The sequence below is a fragment of the Acanthopagrus latus genome, chromosome 15 (genome assembly GCF_904848185.1).
Source record: "Acanthopagrus latus isolate v.2019 chromosome 15, fAcaLat1.1, whole genome shotgun sequence".
In the NCBI taxonomy this organism is placed as follows: domain Eukaryota; kingdom Metazoa; phylum Chordata; class Actinopteri; order Spariformes; family Sparidae; genus Acanthopagrus; species Acanthopagrus latus.
The window spans coordinates 21,180,232-21,197,106 of record NC_051053.1 but is presented as its reverse complement, the minus strand read 5'-3'; the positions used below and the strand labels follow the sequence as shown (position 1 = coordinate 21,197,106).

General features: G+C 43.0%; 3 protein-coding genes across 4 annotated transcripts in view; 2 read left to right on the top strand and 1 right to left on the bottom strand.

Moving 5' to 3' along the window:
• Positions 1-93: 93 nt before the first annotated feature.
• agt (angiotensinogen) lies at positions 94-4,534 on the top strand. Of its 2 annotated transcripts, none has more exons than XM_037124742.1 (7): positions 94-243; positions 1,403-1,857; positions 1,958-2,324; positions 2,763-2,887; positions 3,047-3,195; positions 3,619-3,775; positions 3,855-4,534. In XM_037124742.1, the coding sequence occupies exons 2-7, from the start codon at positions 1,441-1,443 to the stop codon at positions 4,029-4,031; spliced, it is 1,392 nt and encodes a 463-aa protein (XP_036980637.1). In that variant the 5' UTR covers positions 94-243; positions 1,403-1,440; the 3' UTR covers positions 4,032-4,534. The 2 variants fall into 2 exon arrangements, with proteins under 2 accessions (XP_036980637.1, XP_036980638.1); XM_037124743.1 differs by having other exon boundaries at positions 111-243; positions 1,406-1,857.
• A 666-nt stretch (positions 4,535-5,200) lies between these two features.
• Positions 5,201-13,643, bottom strand: cog2 (component of oligomeric golgi complex 2). The gene is made up of 18 exons (XM_037124740.1): positions 13,487-13,643; positions 12,827-12,988; positions 12,259-12,324; positions 12,089-12,169; positions 11,681-11,784; positions 11,208-11,316; positions 10,793-10,972; positions 10,569-10,693; positions 10,116-10,242; positions 9,867-10,006; positions 8,272-8,333; positions 8,033-8,184; positions 7,724-7,909; positions 7,401-7,473; positions 6,748-6,890; positions 6,072-6,211; positions 5,805-5,988; positions 5,201-5,692 (listed from the first exon to the last, which is right to left on the bottom strand). The coding sequence occupies exons 1-18, from the start codon at positions 13,541-13,543 to the stop codon at positions 5,594-5,596; spliced, it is 2,190 nt and encodes a 729-aa protein (XP_036980635.1). The 5' UTR covers positions 13,544-13,643; the 3' UTR covers positions 5,201-5,593.
• A 2,262-nt stretch (positions 13,644-15,905) lies between these two features.
• The window catches only part of pgbd5 (piggyBac transposable element derived 5), a 28,230-nt gene continuing 27,260 nt past the window's right edge, over positions 15,906-16,875 (top strand). Inside the window, exon 1 of the mRNA XM_037124304.1 lies at positions 15,906-16,287. Within this exon, the coding sequence (XP_036980199.1) occupies positions 15,906-16,287 (382 nt within the window). The remainder of the gene's footprint in view (positions 16,288-16,875) is intronic.

The following is a 16,875-nucleotide window of genomic DNA, read 5'->3' as shown; positions in this document are numbered from 1 at the left end:
CAACATGTAGAGGGACATTGGGAGGTCTCTTTCTTCTCCCTGTCAGACCTATTTATCTATGGCCATAGCACGTCAGTACAAAGCGGGCTGTGAGTCATGGCAGCAGAGCCCCTGACTCAATGCTGCTTTGGTTAATCAGTAACCAGAGTGGGAGCACCGCGGACAGCCGACTGGGTTAAATTAAGGGAGCTGAGGAGTCAGGACCTCAGTCAGCCCTTCACTCAGCAGCAGCAGACACACACGGTGAGAGCAAACTTTGACTTTATCTCAGTGATTGTCTTTAGAATGAATGTACAAGCTTGTCAGAAGTGAGAGGGTTTGAGCTTAGGTTTGATCAGTTCTAGCACTCTATCTGTTGTATTATCATAAAACTAAAAAAAAAGTGTGTTTTAAATGTCTGCAAGTGGTGTGCAAGAAAGCAGCTCAGTCAAACTGTCTTGTTGACCTTTTAGGTTTGATTCAAGGGTGAACGATCTTAATCAAAACAAAACAGTATAAATGTTTGGGATGGATTAGATCAAATCAGATCATTTTGTCTGCATCTCAGCAGAAAGCATCAGTTATCATGAATCAATCATGCTTTTTGGCCTCTGTCATGGAGTCATCCGGTACACAGGTGGGCTGGTTGCATGTAAGAACATTTGAGAGGAAAGGACCAAGGCCATGTCCTGTGGTACGTGTCCAAACAGAGGAAAAACCAGTATTTGCTCACCTCTTCCAAGAGTCCATCAGTCCACATTTCTGCACGTTCAACTCAGAGGATAAAGTCCTTCGTTTGCATAAGTGCACTCGCTCAGAAATCTAGGTTAATAACAATAACTTATAATTAATCAAGCAAAATATAAATTCTTACTTTTATTATCAACTCAATGCATGTGTAAAAGTTATACTGACTCATTCGTTTTAGACATGGATTTATTTGTACAGTTATTACAACATTAATACAGCCAAACAGTGAGTGAACGCTTTTGTCTTCTTGTATTTTGACAATTTGTGCATGCAAATTTGCTTTACCGCCTGAGCACACAACCAGAGAGCTGCTTTTTTTTAAACGATATCCATCTTATTTTAGTCCGTGAGCACAAACAAATTCGCACACAGACGCACATAGATGTGTCTTCATTATCTATGCGACCCCTGTCGCGGAGGGTAATGCCTGCTCTCATTCACTAGCCAGCACGAGAGAGGTAACACAAAGAGCAATCAATCCATCACTGACATGCCGCTCTGTGTCCAAGGATGGTTCCTGGTTCCTGCCAGGATTGGCTGGCAGGAACCAGATCCAGCCAGATTTCTGTCGAAAGCCACACTAATACTAACGAACCATTCACAACCCAATACTCAGACTCAAGAGCCTGTTGATCACTTGGCATGAACTAAAGATATCCGTCTCTCTCCTCAGAAGGAATCATTTTAAGGTGACTATCAACAGAAGGTAAAATGCGGATCCTGCAGTCGCCTCTTCTTGCCCTCCTACTCTGCTGCTACCTCTCAGCGAGCCAAGCCAACCGCGTCTACATTCACCCCTTCCATCTCTTTGCCGCTGAGAATGTCAGCTGTGAGACCCTGCAGGCCCAGACGTCCAAGCCTCTCGAGACACTTCCTGTGGCCGCCCTTGATATTGAAGTCCTGACGCCAGACAGCAGGGACCCGTCGAAGCTGGACGCACAGAAGCAGAACGTCACAGAGAGGACGGCGGTTCTGGCAGAGCTGTTGAACTCTCTGGGCCTCAGGATGTACCAGGCACTCAGCAGCAAGCAGCAAAGCAGCAACACCCTCCTGTCCCCGGTCAACACCTACGGATCCCTCTTCACCTTCTACCTGGGAGCCTCCAAGAAGACAGCAAGCTTGTTCCAGGTCTTTGATTTTCAGTGTCGACTTGTGCTGAGTGAGGGGATGATTGATATGGTCCCATGTGATCATCGGGTCTTGTACTAATGAATTCCTTTCCTTTCAGCAACTGCTGGGCCTGAGCAGCGGCACCGACCGAGAGGACTGTGTGTCCTTAGTGGATGGACACAAGGTTCTCAAGACCCTGCAGAGCATTAACTCTCTGGTGGACGACGGACCGAAAGATGAAATCACTACCCAGGTGTGGACCTTCGCTCGTCACGGTGCACAGCTATCAGAGGATTTTATTCAAGGCACGCAAGACTTTTCGGACACATCGTTCATCCGCGGCGTGGACTTCTCCAAGCCTCAGGAGGCCGAGCAGCTGGTGAACAGCTTCGTGGAAAAGACGTCGGAAGGGAAGGTGAAGAGCGTCTTCAGGGATCTGAACTCCAGCAGCGACCTTCTCTTTCTTACCTCCTTTAACTTCCAAGGTTTGTCTCTCCCTCTTGTTTGATTACAACTTGGCCAATAAGGACACTTGTTAAAACCACTACTCAAGCATGTGTGTCGCACCAAAGATTGTATCTGGAGTGGACAACATTTTTCAGATCTGTGTTGTATTCAACAACAATGTCTCTTTTACAAGAAATAATGACCCAATTACTCAAGATGATCCCCAGTTTCATGGAGGAACTTTCTACAGCTCATATCGGCTGATATATACAATTTTGGCAAATGAAAAACTGAAGCAACTAAAGCAAGATATTATATACATTCTCAGGATTTCTACCACACTGTAAACCCGTGCCAGTTGACCCAGACACTTATATACTAAATTAAAATCCTACAGTTTTCAAGGTTTAGAATTGTGTAAACTGCTGCACAACCTTGCAGTGCCTGATTGGGGTTCTTTACTTGTGTCTCTTTAGGTAGCTGGAGGACAGCTTTCCAGCCAGAGGAGACCTCCACGCAAGAATTTCATGTGGACGAAGCAACCACAGTGATGGCTCCACTGATGACCCACACGGGTCGGTACCACTACCTGAATGATAAGGTAAATAAAAAAAAAAATGTTTTTGCCTAACGTTAGCTTATTTGTGCATTTCTCTTCAACACGTGCTTGCAGCTGTAGTCCATGAACTGTTCTTTGGTGACGAGCGGGTAGTTTGAGGTTGCTCACATCATGATGTCATATCTTTTTCTCATCATGAAGTTACGGCGGTGCACAGTTGTGAAGCTGTCTCTGAGTAAACGCTCCTACATGCTGCTGGTCCTGCCTCATGAAGGGGCTAACCTCCATGACATAGAGTCAAAGCTGGGTACTGTTGTCATGTCTGACTGGCACCAGAACCTCCAGGAAGGGTGAGTACTGAGCTTTTAAAAAACCCTAAATCCAGACTATGTCCCTGTTGTTGATAAAACATGATAACGTTCCCTCTTGGGTGTCCTTCCAGCTGAACGAATTCAATAAAGTGCCCTTTAATTGCCCTCTCAGTGCCCTTTTTGCGCGCTGATGCCCTTTTAGTTTTTGTCGCCCCTGCCCTTCAAACATCCTGAGTACACCACTGATCTCTAACTACATTCATCAAAATAACCTGTCAACAAGTTACAAATATTCTGGATCTTTATCTCTTTCTAAATATTTTTCCAGGACTGTAGAAACACAACTGGTTATTAGAGTATGTCATGTCACTGCAGAACAAATGAGGCTGTAGATTTTAATGGAATCACTTCAAATATTTTTCATCTTAATATTAAATCCCTGTCTTCTGTTTGTCCGCCCAGTCTGTTGGAGCTGTCCCTCCCGAAGTTCTCCATGTCTTCCACGACTGACATGCGCGACCTGCTGACCAACATCAGTCCAGAACTCGAGGCCAAACTGTTGGGCTCCGAGGCTGAGTTCAGCCAACTCAGCAACACCCAGCCCTTCGCTATAGATAAGGTGAAATAGAGGAGTGGTCAGATTATACACTCACTGTGTACGTGTCCATCACTAACATATCTCTTTGTCTGATCTCAAGGCGGTCAACAAGGTGATGTTTGAGATGTCAGAGGAAGGAGCAGAACCTCAGGACAAGATCCAGGAAGCAGGCATCCCCCTGAAACTCTCCATCAACCGGCCGTTCTTCTTCTCTGTCATAGAGGGAGATTCAAACGCCATCCTCATGCTGGGAAAGATCACCAACCCTACACTCTGAAGTTATACAGTGCCCGAAAAATCCAACAAAAACCTCTGACGTGAAAAACAGCCGACATAACCAGACCCATTTCTTTACAGTGTTCCTCATCGCCTACAGCTCCTGCAGGTGCCGAAATCAATCATTCGACAGACGCCTCATTTAGATCCTTCCCTTGTTTTTCAGCTGAAATATTGGCCACATGCAGTATTTGAGGAATGAAGCACAACCTCGCACACAGAGGATCTATCGATATCACGCAGAGTTGCAGAAACAGTATTTATGAAAAACCTGTTACTTCAAGCCGAGTTGTTTTCAAGCAGCCTCTTAAAAATTTGTTTGTTTTTTTTCCCTCCTGTAAAATTTATTATAGCAGAGTTCTGTACAGTATTTTTAAGTAGAGTAGGTACAGTAACCACGATTCTCTACGATCAATGACTGATGACGTTGTATATTGTAACTAAGAGTTTATTTTTGTTTTGTTGCGATTTGTGATTTCTGTAATAAAACATGTGTAACCCAAACCACTTGAAATGTCTTTTTTTTAAAATAAGGATTTCAAGTTTTTTATCATTTCAATGATTCAAATGATCGTAGTGTATCGATACTGATAATCTAGACAGGTCAGGAGACAGAAGCCTACAGACTGCACGGCAGGGAAGCGCTGCACTAGAGGTCATTCAACTTTCCAGTCAGGAATTATGGTACCATTTTTGGAAATTAGGACGAGACTCAGGATAACAAGTTAGACTATTGTTTATTTTGAGAACCATCTCATCAGCTACTGTCAGTCAACTAGGTTTTTGCTATTTGAAAGTGTAACATTTTGATTTTTCAGATAAATCTCAAACATATTTTTTATCCCATTTCCAAAAATGGTTCCTAATTTCATTTACAGAATTTATTTGTAAAATGCCTGATTGAAAATGTGGTTACTATACCAGCACTTTATACTGTATAATACATATTACTAATTAATATTAGAAGAAATATGAATTAAAACATACTTTATGTGTGGAATAATATAGAAATAGGCATCTCATCTTCTACTCTACAACTTGTAACAATATTTTTACAGTGTAATATTATAACATCTACTTGAGTTATAATCTGATTTTTTTGTCCACCAGTGCCAACACTCGGAGCTGGTGAGTGAGAGTGATCTTTCCATTAAAACAGACAAATTCAACTCTGTTTCCAAAATTCTTTGTTTTATTCCCAAGTTACATTATGTTAAACATATTATAATATACAACTTTGATTTTAACAAAAATGTACATTTTACACACAAAAAGACTTCTCTATGTCAGATAAATCCTTCACCAAGCAGCAGAAATTAAACAAATATCATTTGACTGACATTCTCTCTTTACGAATTAGACTTCAGACTCTTGTTATGTGACATTCTGGCCCAACATATAGAGCCGTTCATATGACCAGCATCAGTCATTTTCTGTCAGTTCTTGTCCTTCAGTCTTCCTCTTCTCGTCATCATTAACTCTTACCAGACCATGACTCTGAACTTCTGACTTTTATCCTTCACAAGTCTTGCAGGGGTCGGGATGAGTGCAGTATGTCAGACCTTACTGGTTCTGTTCGGCGAGCTCTCGGGCCTCTTTCACAAGGTCCATCAGAGAGGAGAACATGGAGATGTCACTTTGCTGAAGACCCATCTTCTGGATCTGAGACACACAACAGCACAGAGCAGTGTAAGAGAAAATAATCAGAAGTCAGATGATGCTGTTTGTAACAGAACCTGGAAGCAGTTTGTCTGCATGTTTCAACGCCACCTACCTGCTCTCCCAGGTATTCCACATCCAGTGCCAGTTGTAGTCGGATCTTGCTGTCATCTGTGGGTCCTCCATTTGCTCCTGCCGAAGAAGTCGTGGTCGCGCCCTTTCTGGCTTGCTTCAGTCGCTTCAGACTCTCCTCCATCTTTCTCACTGAGCTCAGCACCTCAGATATTGTCTCATAGTACCTGAAAACATGACAGGCAAAAGGTGACGCAAGCCATATTTTATAAATCTTCAGCCCTGGTTCTTTATTGATGCGCTGGCTGACCTCTGTGTGCATTCAGACAGTGTGACTCGCAGCCACTCTTGCGCTGTAGAGGGAGTGACCAACCCCGTCGAGTCAGTCAGCAGCTGATGTAGCGGGCGTAAGGCGTTGTCCATGTAGGCTGATGCACGCACCGGCAGTTCCTGTTCAAAAAGGAAGTAGAATGTTTCTGCACGGCGAGGCGGGAAAATAAACATTTGCTTGTGTTGAGGGTCAATAGAAAACTGAATTTGAAGTTTGTTCATGTTGAGGGTGGAGACTTATATTTATCTCTATTAACTGTCTTAATGTAGAGCTATGCCGCTGTGGATCATATGAAAATGTTGACGTTTGCATTGTGCAGCTCTATTATGCAGGCAAATGTCAATAAAGACTCATTATTTTTTTCCTTATTGGGCAATGTAAGATGAGAGAATAATAATGCGGAAATCAAATGCTATTCACGAACCAACATGCCTCATTAATCTGAGCGGTCAGTGAATTTCAAAATGTAAAATTCTGACCTTTAATTTCAGCATTTCAACCAGAAAAAAAAATGTATGTCACACCACAGTTCCAAGTGCATAAGGCCCCCAGGTTTTGTCTAAATTAGAGAAACTCCCAGTGTTTGCTCCAAGATAGACTATATGATGAAATATAGGAGAGACACATATACGTGCCTGTTTGCAACTTCACTGACCTTATTCGTCCTGCGGTAGAGTCGTGGGACCTCAGAGGCACTCTTCAGGAAGCGGCAGCTGCGTTCAGTCAGATGCTGTGTCATCCTGGTGTTCAGAGTGGGAATGCTACTCGACAGGCAAGCCTTGGCGTCTGACAGAGCATCTGACATAGACCAGAACACTGGTGAATACTAAAGTACACACTGTAACAGTCTGAGGTACCTTGGTGCTGAAGCATGATACAATGAGAAAGGAATCATTTTGTGACAGAGATATTGTCTTTGAAGATGTCACGCTCAAAAAGCCTTTTGGGGATTTGTTGGTTTCATTTTAAAATGTCAGTGAACATTTACGCCTTGTTGCACTGACATGTGTCTCTTGGCATGTTTTCACAAAAATTAGCGCACAGCAGAAATAAGGCACTGCTCCCTTCCACTTACAAAAGAAGGCAAAAATAATCCTCCAAAAAGAGATGGCATGCCACTCGTATTACAGGTTCTACTTGACAACAGAACAATGCTTTAGAACCGTTCTTATGTAAGTGTATACTAATCCGACTGGACAATTCTTCCTCATTTCCTGACAAAACACTGCAGAATAAGATCAACCAAACACAAGACAAAGGATGTGGAAAGTCAAAATGACTTCTCTGTGTACCGTATGGGCAGCTCACCTTCCACAATAGCAAAGTTCTTGAATCCGATGGCTTCTAACCGCTGTCTGACAATCTCGGACACCTCTGGTATCTAAAAGAAAAACAAGAAGCTATCAGTTGTCATCTTTCCATCTAACTGTCAAGGGAATTTAAATCTGGAAAGGTTGAAAGAAAGACAGAAACATATCTAAATGCTTTTACTATTAACTTAATGTTTCTTTTCACTTTGTCATTTATGTAAAATGTGTAAAGCTTAACCCCTGTAAATTTAACATGTAATATAATGTAAGTAAACTGGAGCTACAAATGTAGGTGCATGTATTTAGTTTGTGTCTGTGCACCTGTTCCTGCAGTTTCTGGATGTCGGCTGCGATGTAGACGAGCTGTTTGGTGGACAGAGAGGCAGGATTCCCACTCTCACTGCCGCCTTCATCCATCGACGTTCGGCTGGAGGTGGAGGAGGCCGAGCTCGGCAAGGGTCTGGTTGGCTCTTTGGTCGCCTCAGGGGATGGAGTCTTAGTCATCACCTGTGTGGACATTGATCAAGCTGATAAGAGCAGGTAACAGCCACATGGATATCCATTAGCACTGAGCTTTTGTTGTCGAAAATTTACTCTTAAAAATAAGTATTCTGGTTTATTTAAGTTTACCTCGTCAAGAAACTTTGCATATCGTGCGTAGAGCTGCAGCGTGAGCTTCCAGAGACGATGGGCCAGAGGAGACAGGTAGACTTTGTCTGACCAACATCTCACTAGACAGGACCACAACACCTCAGATACCTGCAGGTGGTACGCACTGCCAGCTGGACAGAGACAGACACAGACACATAGTTACTGCAGGTGAAGTGTTAGTTACACACCAGTGTTCCTGATAGAGAATAAATTCCTACCTGGTGCTGCAACTAGTCCTTCACTTATGGCGTTCTCCAGACACCCTGCTATTTCCTTGTACCTGAGAGGGGAAAGACAAAACAATCAATGCGTTATCAGCTTATTTCTTGCATCAGCTCTGATATACACAGACTCATGACGTGAAACAACACTGTGTGACTAAGAAATAATGGACTTTCCAGAGAAAGCTGAACTGTGCAGGTTTGCATTGAGAAATTAGGACACAAGGCCTAATCTTTACAGTGTGTGCGTGTTTGTGGGGGTGGGAGGAGGTTGACAAACACTAGACAGGTTTTTCCACAGATCGATGGTCATTCAGTCAAGGTCCAGTGTCATGTTTACGGGCTATGTTTAGTAATGCGCTGACACACATCTTCAGTTTTCATTTTGCTTCTTGTCATCACTCTGCGTGAAACTCACACCCACGAGCAATCTTCCAGATTCCTATAAAAAAGGGCTTTGTTCAACTTGTGAACGTCTGCCAACTTGTCTTTTTCCCCTAAAAAAAATGCTGACAGCCTGCAATTTTAACCAAAGCTTGTCTCTTGAGTCATTAAAGAAGCGGACAATCCTTCAAAATACATAATGCGCAGAAACCCCACCTTCTTCGACGTCGCAACATGTTCGTTTTAGCTGAGAGGTTTAAATTCAAGGTTAAAACACACCTATTATATTCACTGCATGCAAGTAAAAACGATGTAATATGAGGTTGTGCACATGTGTGATTTTCCAGGAAGTCTTGTCATCACAGTGCAAGTTAAACTGCCAATAACCCGATCAGTAGTGCTTGTTGGACAGTTGTATAGCTTCCTCCACCCACAGCTTTTCTGGAATCCATTTTTCTTCGGGGGGTGGGGGCCTGCGTCTAACATTTCAGCAACTTTCCAAAACTTACAATCTAACTTTGACACACTTTACATAAGGAAGTGAGAAAGGTGGCGTTGAACTCTCTCTAGCTCTCTTTTACCGGCACTTTTCATGTGAGCAACTGAGCACAAAACTGTAAAAGCCTTCCAGGGGAGAGTATGTGCACCATTCCACTCATATTTAAAAGATGTCGCATCTCCCTCCTCTCTGGATGCCAGCTTTTCATTCTGCCTTCGAGGGTAGCTATTCAAAACAGCACTTTTTCAACACAGGGGTCTGAAATAAGATTTTCTCCTGGCATAATGCAGACATTAAAGAACACTACTGCCTGCACAAGAAAACATAAAACTTCAACCGATCAGATTTCAAGCACTAGCTGTTCCACCATTATGAATATGAAAATAGCTAAAGTTGTTCTGAGCACACACAATCAAGGGCAGAGTGAAACGCTGTCTCACAAAGAGAAGGTAGACATGATGTTGTTTGAATATGTGGAAAAAAAGACACATTTCCAAACCATCTCTTCCAGAATTAATTTGTAATATTGCACGTGTTGTGTGATAAATAGAGAGAAGTGAGAACCTTGGCACATATCTCACCTCCACACAGCTGGACAATCATGGCGTGAAATGTGTACGAAAGAGATGTCAGGGAGGTATGCTGCACATAGTGTAATATATGCTGGTTTTAGTATGCAGAGTATAGATCGTATCGAGGTAAAACACACCGTAGTTGAAAGTAGACAGGCAGGTTCCATTTGTTGTGGAAGCTGGTATATGAGGGGTGTACTCTCAGTCTCTTCACGCTGGCCTGCGAGCTGCACTGACGCTCAAACTTACGCACAAACTCCATACTCGCGCTGTAGCGCTAGAGAAGAAACAGAGTGGTGGTGAAACTACTCAGTCAAACACTGAGCAATGTGACTGCACACAATCAATAAATCTTTTACAAAGAAGTTAATCCATTGTGGCTGTACCTCATAGAATATATCAGGGTTTCCAGGGTTGAAGAGGTAGGCCAACCTCTCCTCGATCCCTTTGATCATCTCCGGCCACACAGAGTTTACCAGGAAATCATAACCCGGCACGGTGTCAGCTTTGTCACTGAGGGGAGAAGAAACACTAGCATGTTAAAAATAAGCTATTGATTCATTTTATCAAGTTTTATCAAGGGCAAGTTGTTACTATTAGATAACAAAACCTTTGAGGGCGACCAAAGAGAAACGTTCATGTAGTAAGTAGGAGTAAATGATGCATGGTTATTCCATTAATAAATAAATAAACACATATATATCGAAAGTGAGTTGTCAATATACTGAATGTAATAGATGACAACAGACAACTTGCTTTTCTAGTAGAGACAGGAGCTCTTAAATCACAACAAAGAACTACTCGATCTATGAATGCTTTGAATGAATTTGGATCATTACCTGGATATGGCTCCTCCAGTCACCTCTCTGAGCTGTTGACAGTGATGAGGAACAAACTCCAACAGTCTAGAGTACATTAGCTGGAGACCATTCGGACAGGACTTCACCACCTCTTCTACTATCACCTATGGGAAGGACAAGAAAGAAAAGTTATCAATTAATGTCTTCAGAAGGGCAGAAAGGCCTGGGGATTAACAGTGTATCAAACCATGTGTGTCTTTTACCTGGTCCATGTAAGGTTTAACCAGCACCTGTCCTACCAGGGCCTCAGCATCTCGGGTCTTGTCTATGGTGGCATATGTCCTCAGGCAGTGACGTACCATGTCCACATTGGATGTTTGCAGACCCTCAATCAGCAGTCCCTCCAGAGACTGCTGCAGCATGGAGGTGATCCCTGCGATACGCTAACAGAGGACAGAACCTTTTCAAATACGCAGTAAAAACCATAAAAAAATTAATTAAAAATTTAATTAAAGGTTTTCCATAAAAGCAGATGGCTGCATTGCTTACTGAAACCAATTATCTTTGTCATATAATTACATCGCTGATGGACTGACAGATGACCAGCCAGATAAACTAACAGACTAATTGAGCGATTGGTTTATCAGCTGTCTGACTGATTGGCTGGTCAACACTTACAGGTCTGACTTTGTCCAGTAGGGGCATGCCTTTGCTCTGCACAGCGTGGAACTGCAGCTGGTTGAATTCTGTAGCAATTCTCTCCAGGATCTGACCTGCTAACAAGGGACTGTACGCAGAAAGACAGACAAACAGACATCAAGTCAGATATTAAAGCTTACAACAATATCCCTGCAGTGATCAAGTTTAAACTACCTGAAGATCTGGTTTGCTCAAGTAATGTTTACAAAGATTGTGCAGTGCTTTGTGTCTGCTATTTGGATGTATGTTGAAAAATGGAATACAAGGCACAAGATTACAAAATAGAAATCAAATTTTTCATGTAAAAAAAGATAGATGTGTTAGAAACTTTTCTATCGTACTTAATCTGACTTTTCAATAACATCCTATTTGTCACTTCTGGTTAGGCTGCATACTGAAATGCAGATATGCAGAAATAAACATTGGGGTTTGTAAGCTTGTCAGTTTCCCACCTGCTTATTTCCAGAGAGTTGGATTCCTTGGAGTTCTGTGAGTGGAGGATCTTCTCAATCTTCTCAACTGAGCGCACCACTTGAATTAGCCTCAGTACACACACCTGATGGATAGCGTAATAAATGGGAGATGATAATGAATTGATATTGTCCCACAGAGTAGACTACAGGATAACTGTTCAATACCATCTTCTAAACTAGTTCCTCTAAAAATAATTTAAGAACACAGTAATAGACTGTGTGACACCAAACATATCTATTGAAAACAGCATTATGTTCACAGCGTCTCAGGGATTTGCCATACTAGACTATCACAGAGTTTTGTAAAGGTAATCAAATAATATATTTAGTGATGAAAACAAATTATGATCAAATGACGAGGTCAGACAGAAGGACAAGAAGCCAAACCTTTTTTTTCTGCAGATCGTCCTGTTTGGACAGCTGACTGTCTATCGCCTGAATCACCTCACTCACACAGGACCGTAGACTCTGTAACAGACAACAGCCAGAAACATGAATAAAACATTCTGTGGCAGTAATTCCTCAAAGCTTACAGTTTACTTAATCACAACACATACCATGACCTCCTCTCGCAACTGTCCCAGGGGCACAGAGAGCTGATTGAGGGCTTTGTCCATCCCCACCTGAAATAAAAGAGAGGACATCTGAGATTAAAGACTGTCTTGACTTGGTCGGATTTACTTTAAAAAATGAAAACTGTGTGGTGTGCTCGCAATCATTTTTTAAGAGCCCCAAGGTACTGAACTTTTGAGGCTGATCCTGTTACTTGACAATACAAGTTAGATAACAATAAACACATACTTTTTAATTTCTTTACATGATACATAAAATAGTTTGTGACAAAGGACAATAGAGCAAAAAAAAAAACTGTTATCAAAAATAACAGTAACAGTAAATGTGAAAGAACTGTTCATTTCTAACAACAAAATTTAACCCCATTTTTTAATACTTGTACATTCAAACATAAAAACACTTTATTTAATATAAATTCAAACAATAAAATAATTAGTATTGTTGCAAATTATTGCTGATAGTTCAAAGTACACACCAATGCCAGTATGTTAAAATCTTATCCCCTCCCTGTCTCCAGTGGATTATAAACTGCTGGCAACATTAAGGACTGACCAGGTTGGTGGAGAGATTAACAAAGTCTGCATAATCCTTATTGATGAGCTCCACCATGGCTGTTTTCAGCAGCTTGTAGTAAAGCTCCAGGTCCTCTCTCATCTCCTCCAACTGGACCTGCTTCCGACATTCTGCCACAAACTGGTCCACGTCAAAGTCATCCTGCAGACAGTAGAGCGAGGATACAGACACATTTGCAGACAGAGATACAGCAGAGGGAGGATACCGACACATACATATGAGATAATAACACTTGTCAATCAGCCACGTATACAGTAACATCCAGCATTACTAAAACATGGCGACAGGACAATTTATATCAGAGATTGGAGAGTAAATCGACGTTGCTACAGACTGACAGACCAAAAAGTGGATTTCAGCCACATCATACAGAATGAACACATCTTAATCATTGCTAACGTCGTTTGCTGTTAAGGATTACAAGCAACGTCACTGTTTGACATGTTCGATATTATCAACATTAACCATCACGGTGATGTAAATGTAACAGCTTATTAGTATTTTAATTCAATAACAATCAATACAGGCTTGAAGAAACAGGATCTTCCAGTGGCAACAGTCGACTAGCTAATGCTAGCTTGTTCAACACCATAAGCTATCGTTAGCGCGCTACTAAACGTGACTTTGACGGCATTTTACCTTCATAAAAACATCCTTGTCGAAGCACAAAGAATCGGGTCCTTTCGGTAGATTCATGTTGGGTTATAAAACACCGCTAAAACATAACACAAACAGAAAAAGTCACACGACGGCTTCCGCAAACATGGCAAGAGCACCAACGAAGAAGAAGAGTCAGTGGGAGGACTAGTGGATAGGTGACGTCAGCGGCCCCTAGAGGCGGTCAGAGGTATTAACTATGGCAGAGAGCCTGAGGCTGTGTAAATGTCAAATACAGTGTTTCCACAGGTTGATGGGAGGCTTAGGTGCACATATTTGGAAGTGGGGGTTCGATATTATCAAGCCAAACTCAAAAATATCCCCAACTAACTCCTTTTGAGTGGTGCATAATATTCTAGACTATTATTATTCCCCTTATGTGTGTGCTGAAGGTTGGAAAAGCAAGAGCAAATAATAGAAAAATCAACAACCCTGAAGCTTAATGACAAAACTAGCTAAAGAAGTCTGCTTGAGTGTTAGGGTAGGGTTAACCCTAACCCTAACTCAACCATTAGATCTGTCATTTAGTTAGTTTTGATGTACTCCACATTGATTTTATATTAATTTAGCTTAGGTTGTGCCTAAATTGCCTTGTAGGGGAGATGGGGTAAGATAAGCAACATTTTACACTGTGGCTGACATTTACATTACATTTTACTGCAGAATAAAAATGTATGTATATATGTATGTATGTAATAGTTACTATACCTCAGGTTGTTCAAATTAAAACACTCCACCCTCATCACCACCACTCAGGTGCCCTTGACCGAGGCCCTCAACCCTGACTACTCCCACATTGCTCTCAGTGAGCCCTCCAGTGACTGAATACAGGTTGAAAACAAGGTATCTTGTTGTGATGGTTTCAGCAATGACCCTGATGATGGCACAACTTGCCCCAAGGTGGGGGTAGAATGCGTATGGGGTTAAAAGCCTCCCAATGTATGCTGATCGTTCTCCAGGTCTAATAAAAAAGAAGAGAATGCAATATGGACAGTAGAAATCAAAGGTTTATTGGGATCTGTACTGTACATTGGGTCACTGATAAAACAATCTCACCACGAGGTCAATTCAGTCGCTCTTCTGGAACTTTAGATCGCACCACATGGATTTAAAGGTGCATTATGAAGTTTAGGGGACAACATTTTAATCAGAAGAGAAAGATCCTCATCAACCTATTTTAAATAAACAAACTTTTCTTGTTTTCATGACTGAATAAACAAACTGACCTGAAAGGACAACATAATTTAACACGGTTTTACCTTGTTTGTGGCGGACCCTGCCACCTTTCTAGCTTCAAATTCAATTAGGAACAAAATAAATATTTCTCTGTTGTATTATCACCTCAATAATGTTGTAAATAATACAATTCTGAGTTTGAATTTCCTCTCCAAAAGGACATAGTGCCCCTCTAATCACCAGACTGGGTTTGTGCAGCTGTCAAATTCATATTTTTAAGGACACCTCCACCTTGTCCTCTCAGGAATTGAGCTGTAAGTTAACTATTGACCTTGTAAAATGTGGTCGACAAGCCTCTCTGTCATAAAAAAAAATATATACCTTAAAACTATAAACATGTGCAATCCTGTGATGACTGAGCAGATTCCCTTTGATAAGGAAGAGCTTGTGATGCTGTGGGATCAAACAGCTCTGAGTTAACGAGCCTCTTGGTGAGGTTATTTTGTGAAACACGTAGGGTGTTTATGAAGATTCACTGTGCCAAAGTTATTTTTTCATTATTTCTCAGGAGAGGTGGTGTGTGCAGATAAACAAAACCACATTTTTTTTATTGCCTCTGTGAAGTTTCCCATTAGATGACATTTTCATTAGCTGTTATCCTTTATTGTCCAACATTTTATTCTAATTATATTACCATTAATCATCATATTTTATTTCATTTCATTTTTTTTTCTCTTCCCCACCCCACACATGAGCCTCCAGCAGCCGCTCGTCTCTGAGTTTGGATGGGAAGACGCGTCTCATTGGACGGCAGGGCAGGGCTCTGGGTGTCAGGTGATGCGGCTGCAGCCACTACTCTCTCTATTCTCTCCCCGTGTGGAGAAATCACTGGTCTCTCAACCCGGATGCTGAAGCCACAACTATCGACAATCTCGCCCAGTGCGCATCGCTGTAGACGGAGCCAAAGGAAGGCGGTGAGGGGGAAATATTTCAGTACCCTTGAGGCGGACAGCTCTCCCCGGATCCACGCGCGTCTGACCGCCGGGCTCCGCATCCGAGCCTGGAGGAGGGCAGAGGGACCGTCTCACGCTGTACCTACCGGGGAGGGTGTAGCCGCCACATTAACGGCAAAACACATCGTGACCACTCGCACGCTGCTGAGGGGTGAGAAAGAAAGAGAGAAGAGGGGGAGCAGAGTAGCATCAGTGCAGAGAGAGAGAGAGAGATGGCGGAGTGCGGGCGGAAGGCGCTGTCTCTCCTGGAAGCGGCCCGCTCCCGGTACGAGAGCCTGCAGATATCCGACGACGTGTTCGGCGAGTCCGGGGACGACAGCAGCGACAACCCCTTCTACAGCACCTCCGGAGACTCCGACTCCGACAACTACATAGCCGAGGTAGGCGAGGAGGAGCAGCAGCAGCAGCCGAAGCACCACCACCAAAAGCGGAGCGACAAGGAGAGCGGGCACAGCTGGGGGGCAGGAGGTGGCAGCGGCGGCGGGAGCAGCGGGGCCGGTCCCCCGGGCGCCCTGTCCCGCAGCCAGGCGGAGGAGGAGGGCTGGACGGAGGCTCTGCAGGATGTCACCGTGCCGCTGTACAAAGAGACATATGGTGAGACGTCGTAAGGTCGTTTGCGCAACGGGGGAGAATATGAGTGTGTGTGTGTGTGTGTGTGTGTGTGTGTGTGTGTGTGTGTGTGTGTGTGTGGCAGACAAGTTGGTGTTTTCAGGTCAGCCTGTGTGGCTCTCAATGTTGTGCCAAAGCGCCACACAAAAGGCTATTGCTCTGAGACAACTGGACGCTTGTTCGTATTCCTGTGTGTGTGTGTGTGTGTGTGTGTGTGTGTGTGTGTGTGTGTGTGTGTGTGCAGCGGAGGCAAGAAGCATGACAGTGCATCGTTAATTGGTGTATTAATGGCAAACGCTTAGCCTTTGATACTTCACCCCTTGGTGCTCTGGTGCTACACATGCTGTCCTGTGTATGTGTCTGTGTGCATGTGTGTGTGTGCTCATGTTTCAAGGAGACATGCTGTTCAATTTAGAGAAACAGCATGCCAGCCCTCCTGGAGACACACACGAATACACACACTTACATGCATGCATTGCATTGTGCGTGTATTCTGGATACAGTCCTATGTAGGCTACATGCACGCTGCACACACACGCTGGCCTCCTGTCCTCCTGCACCAAGTTAATTATC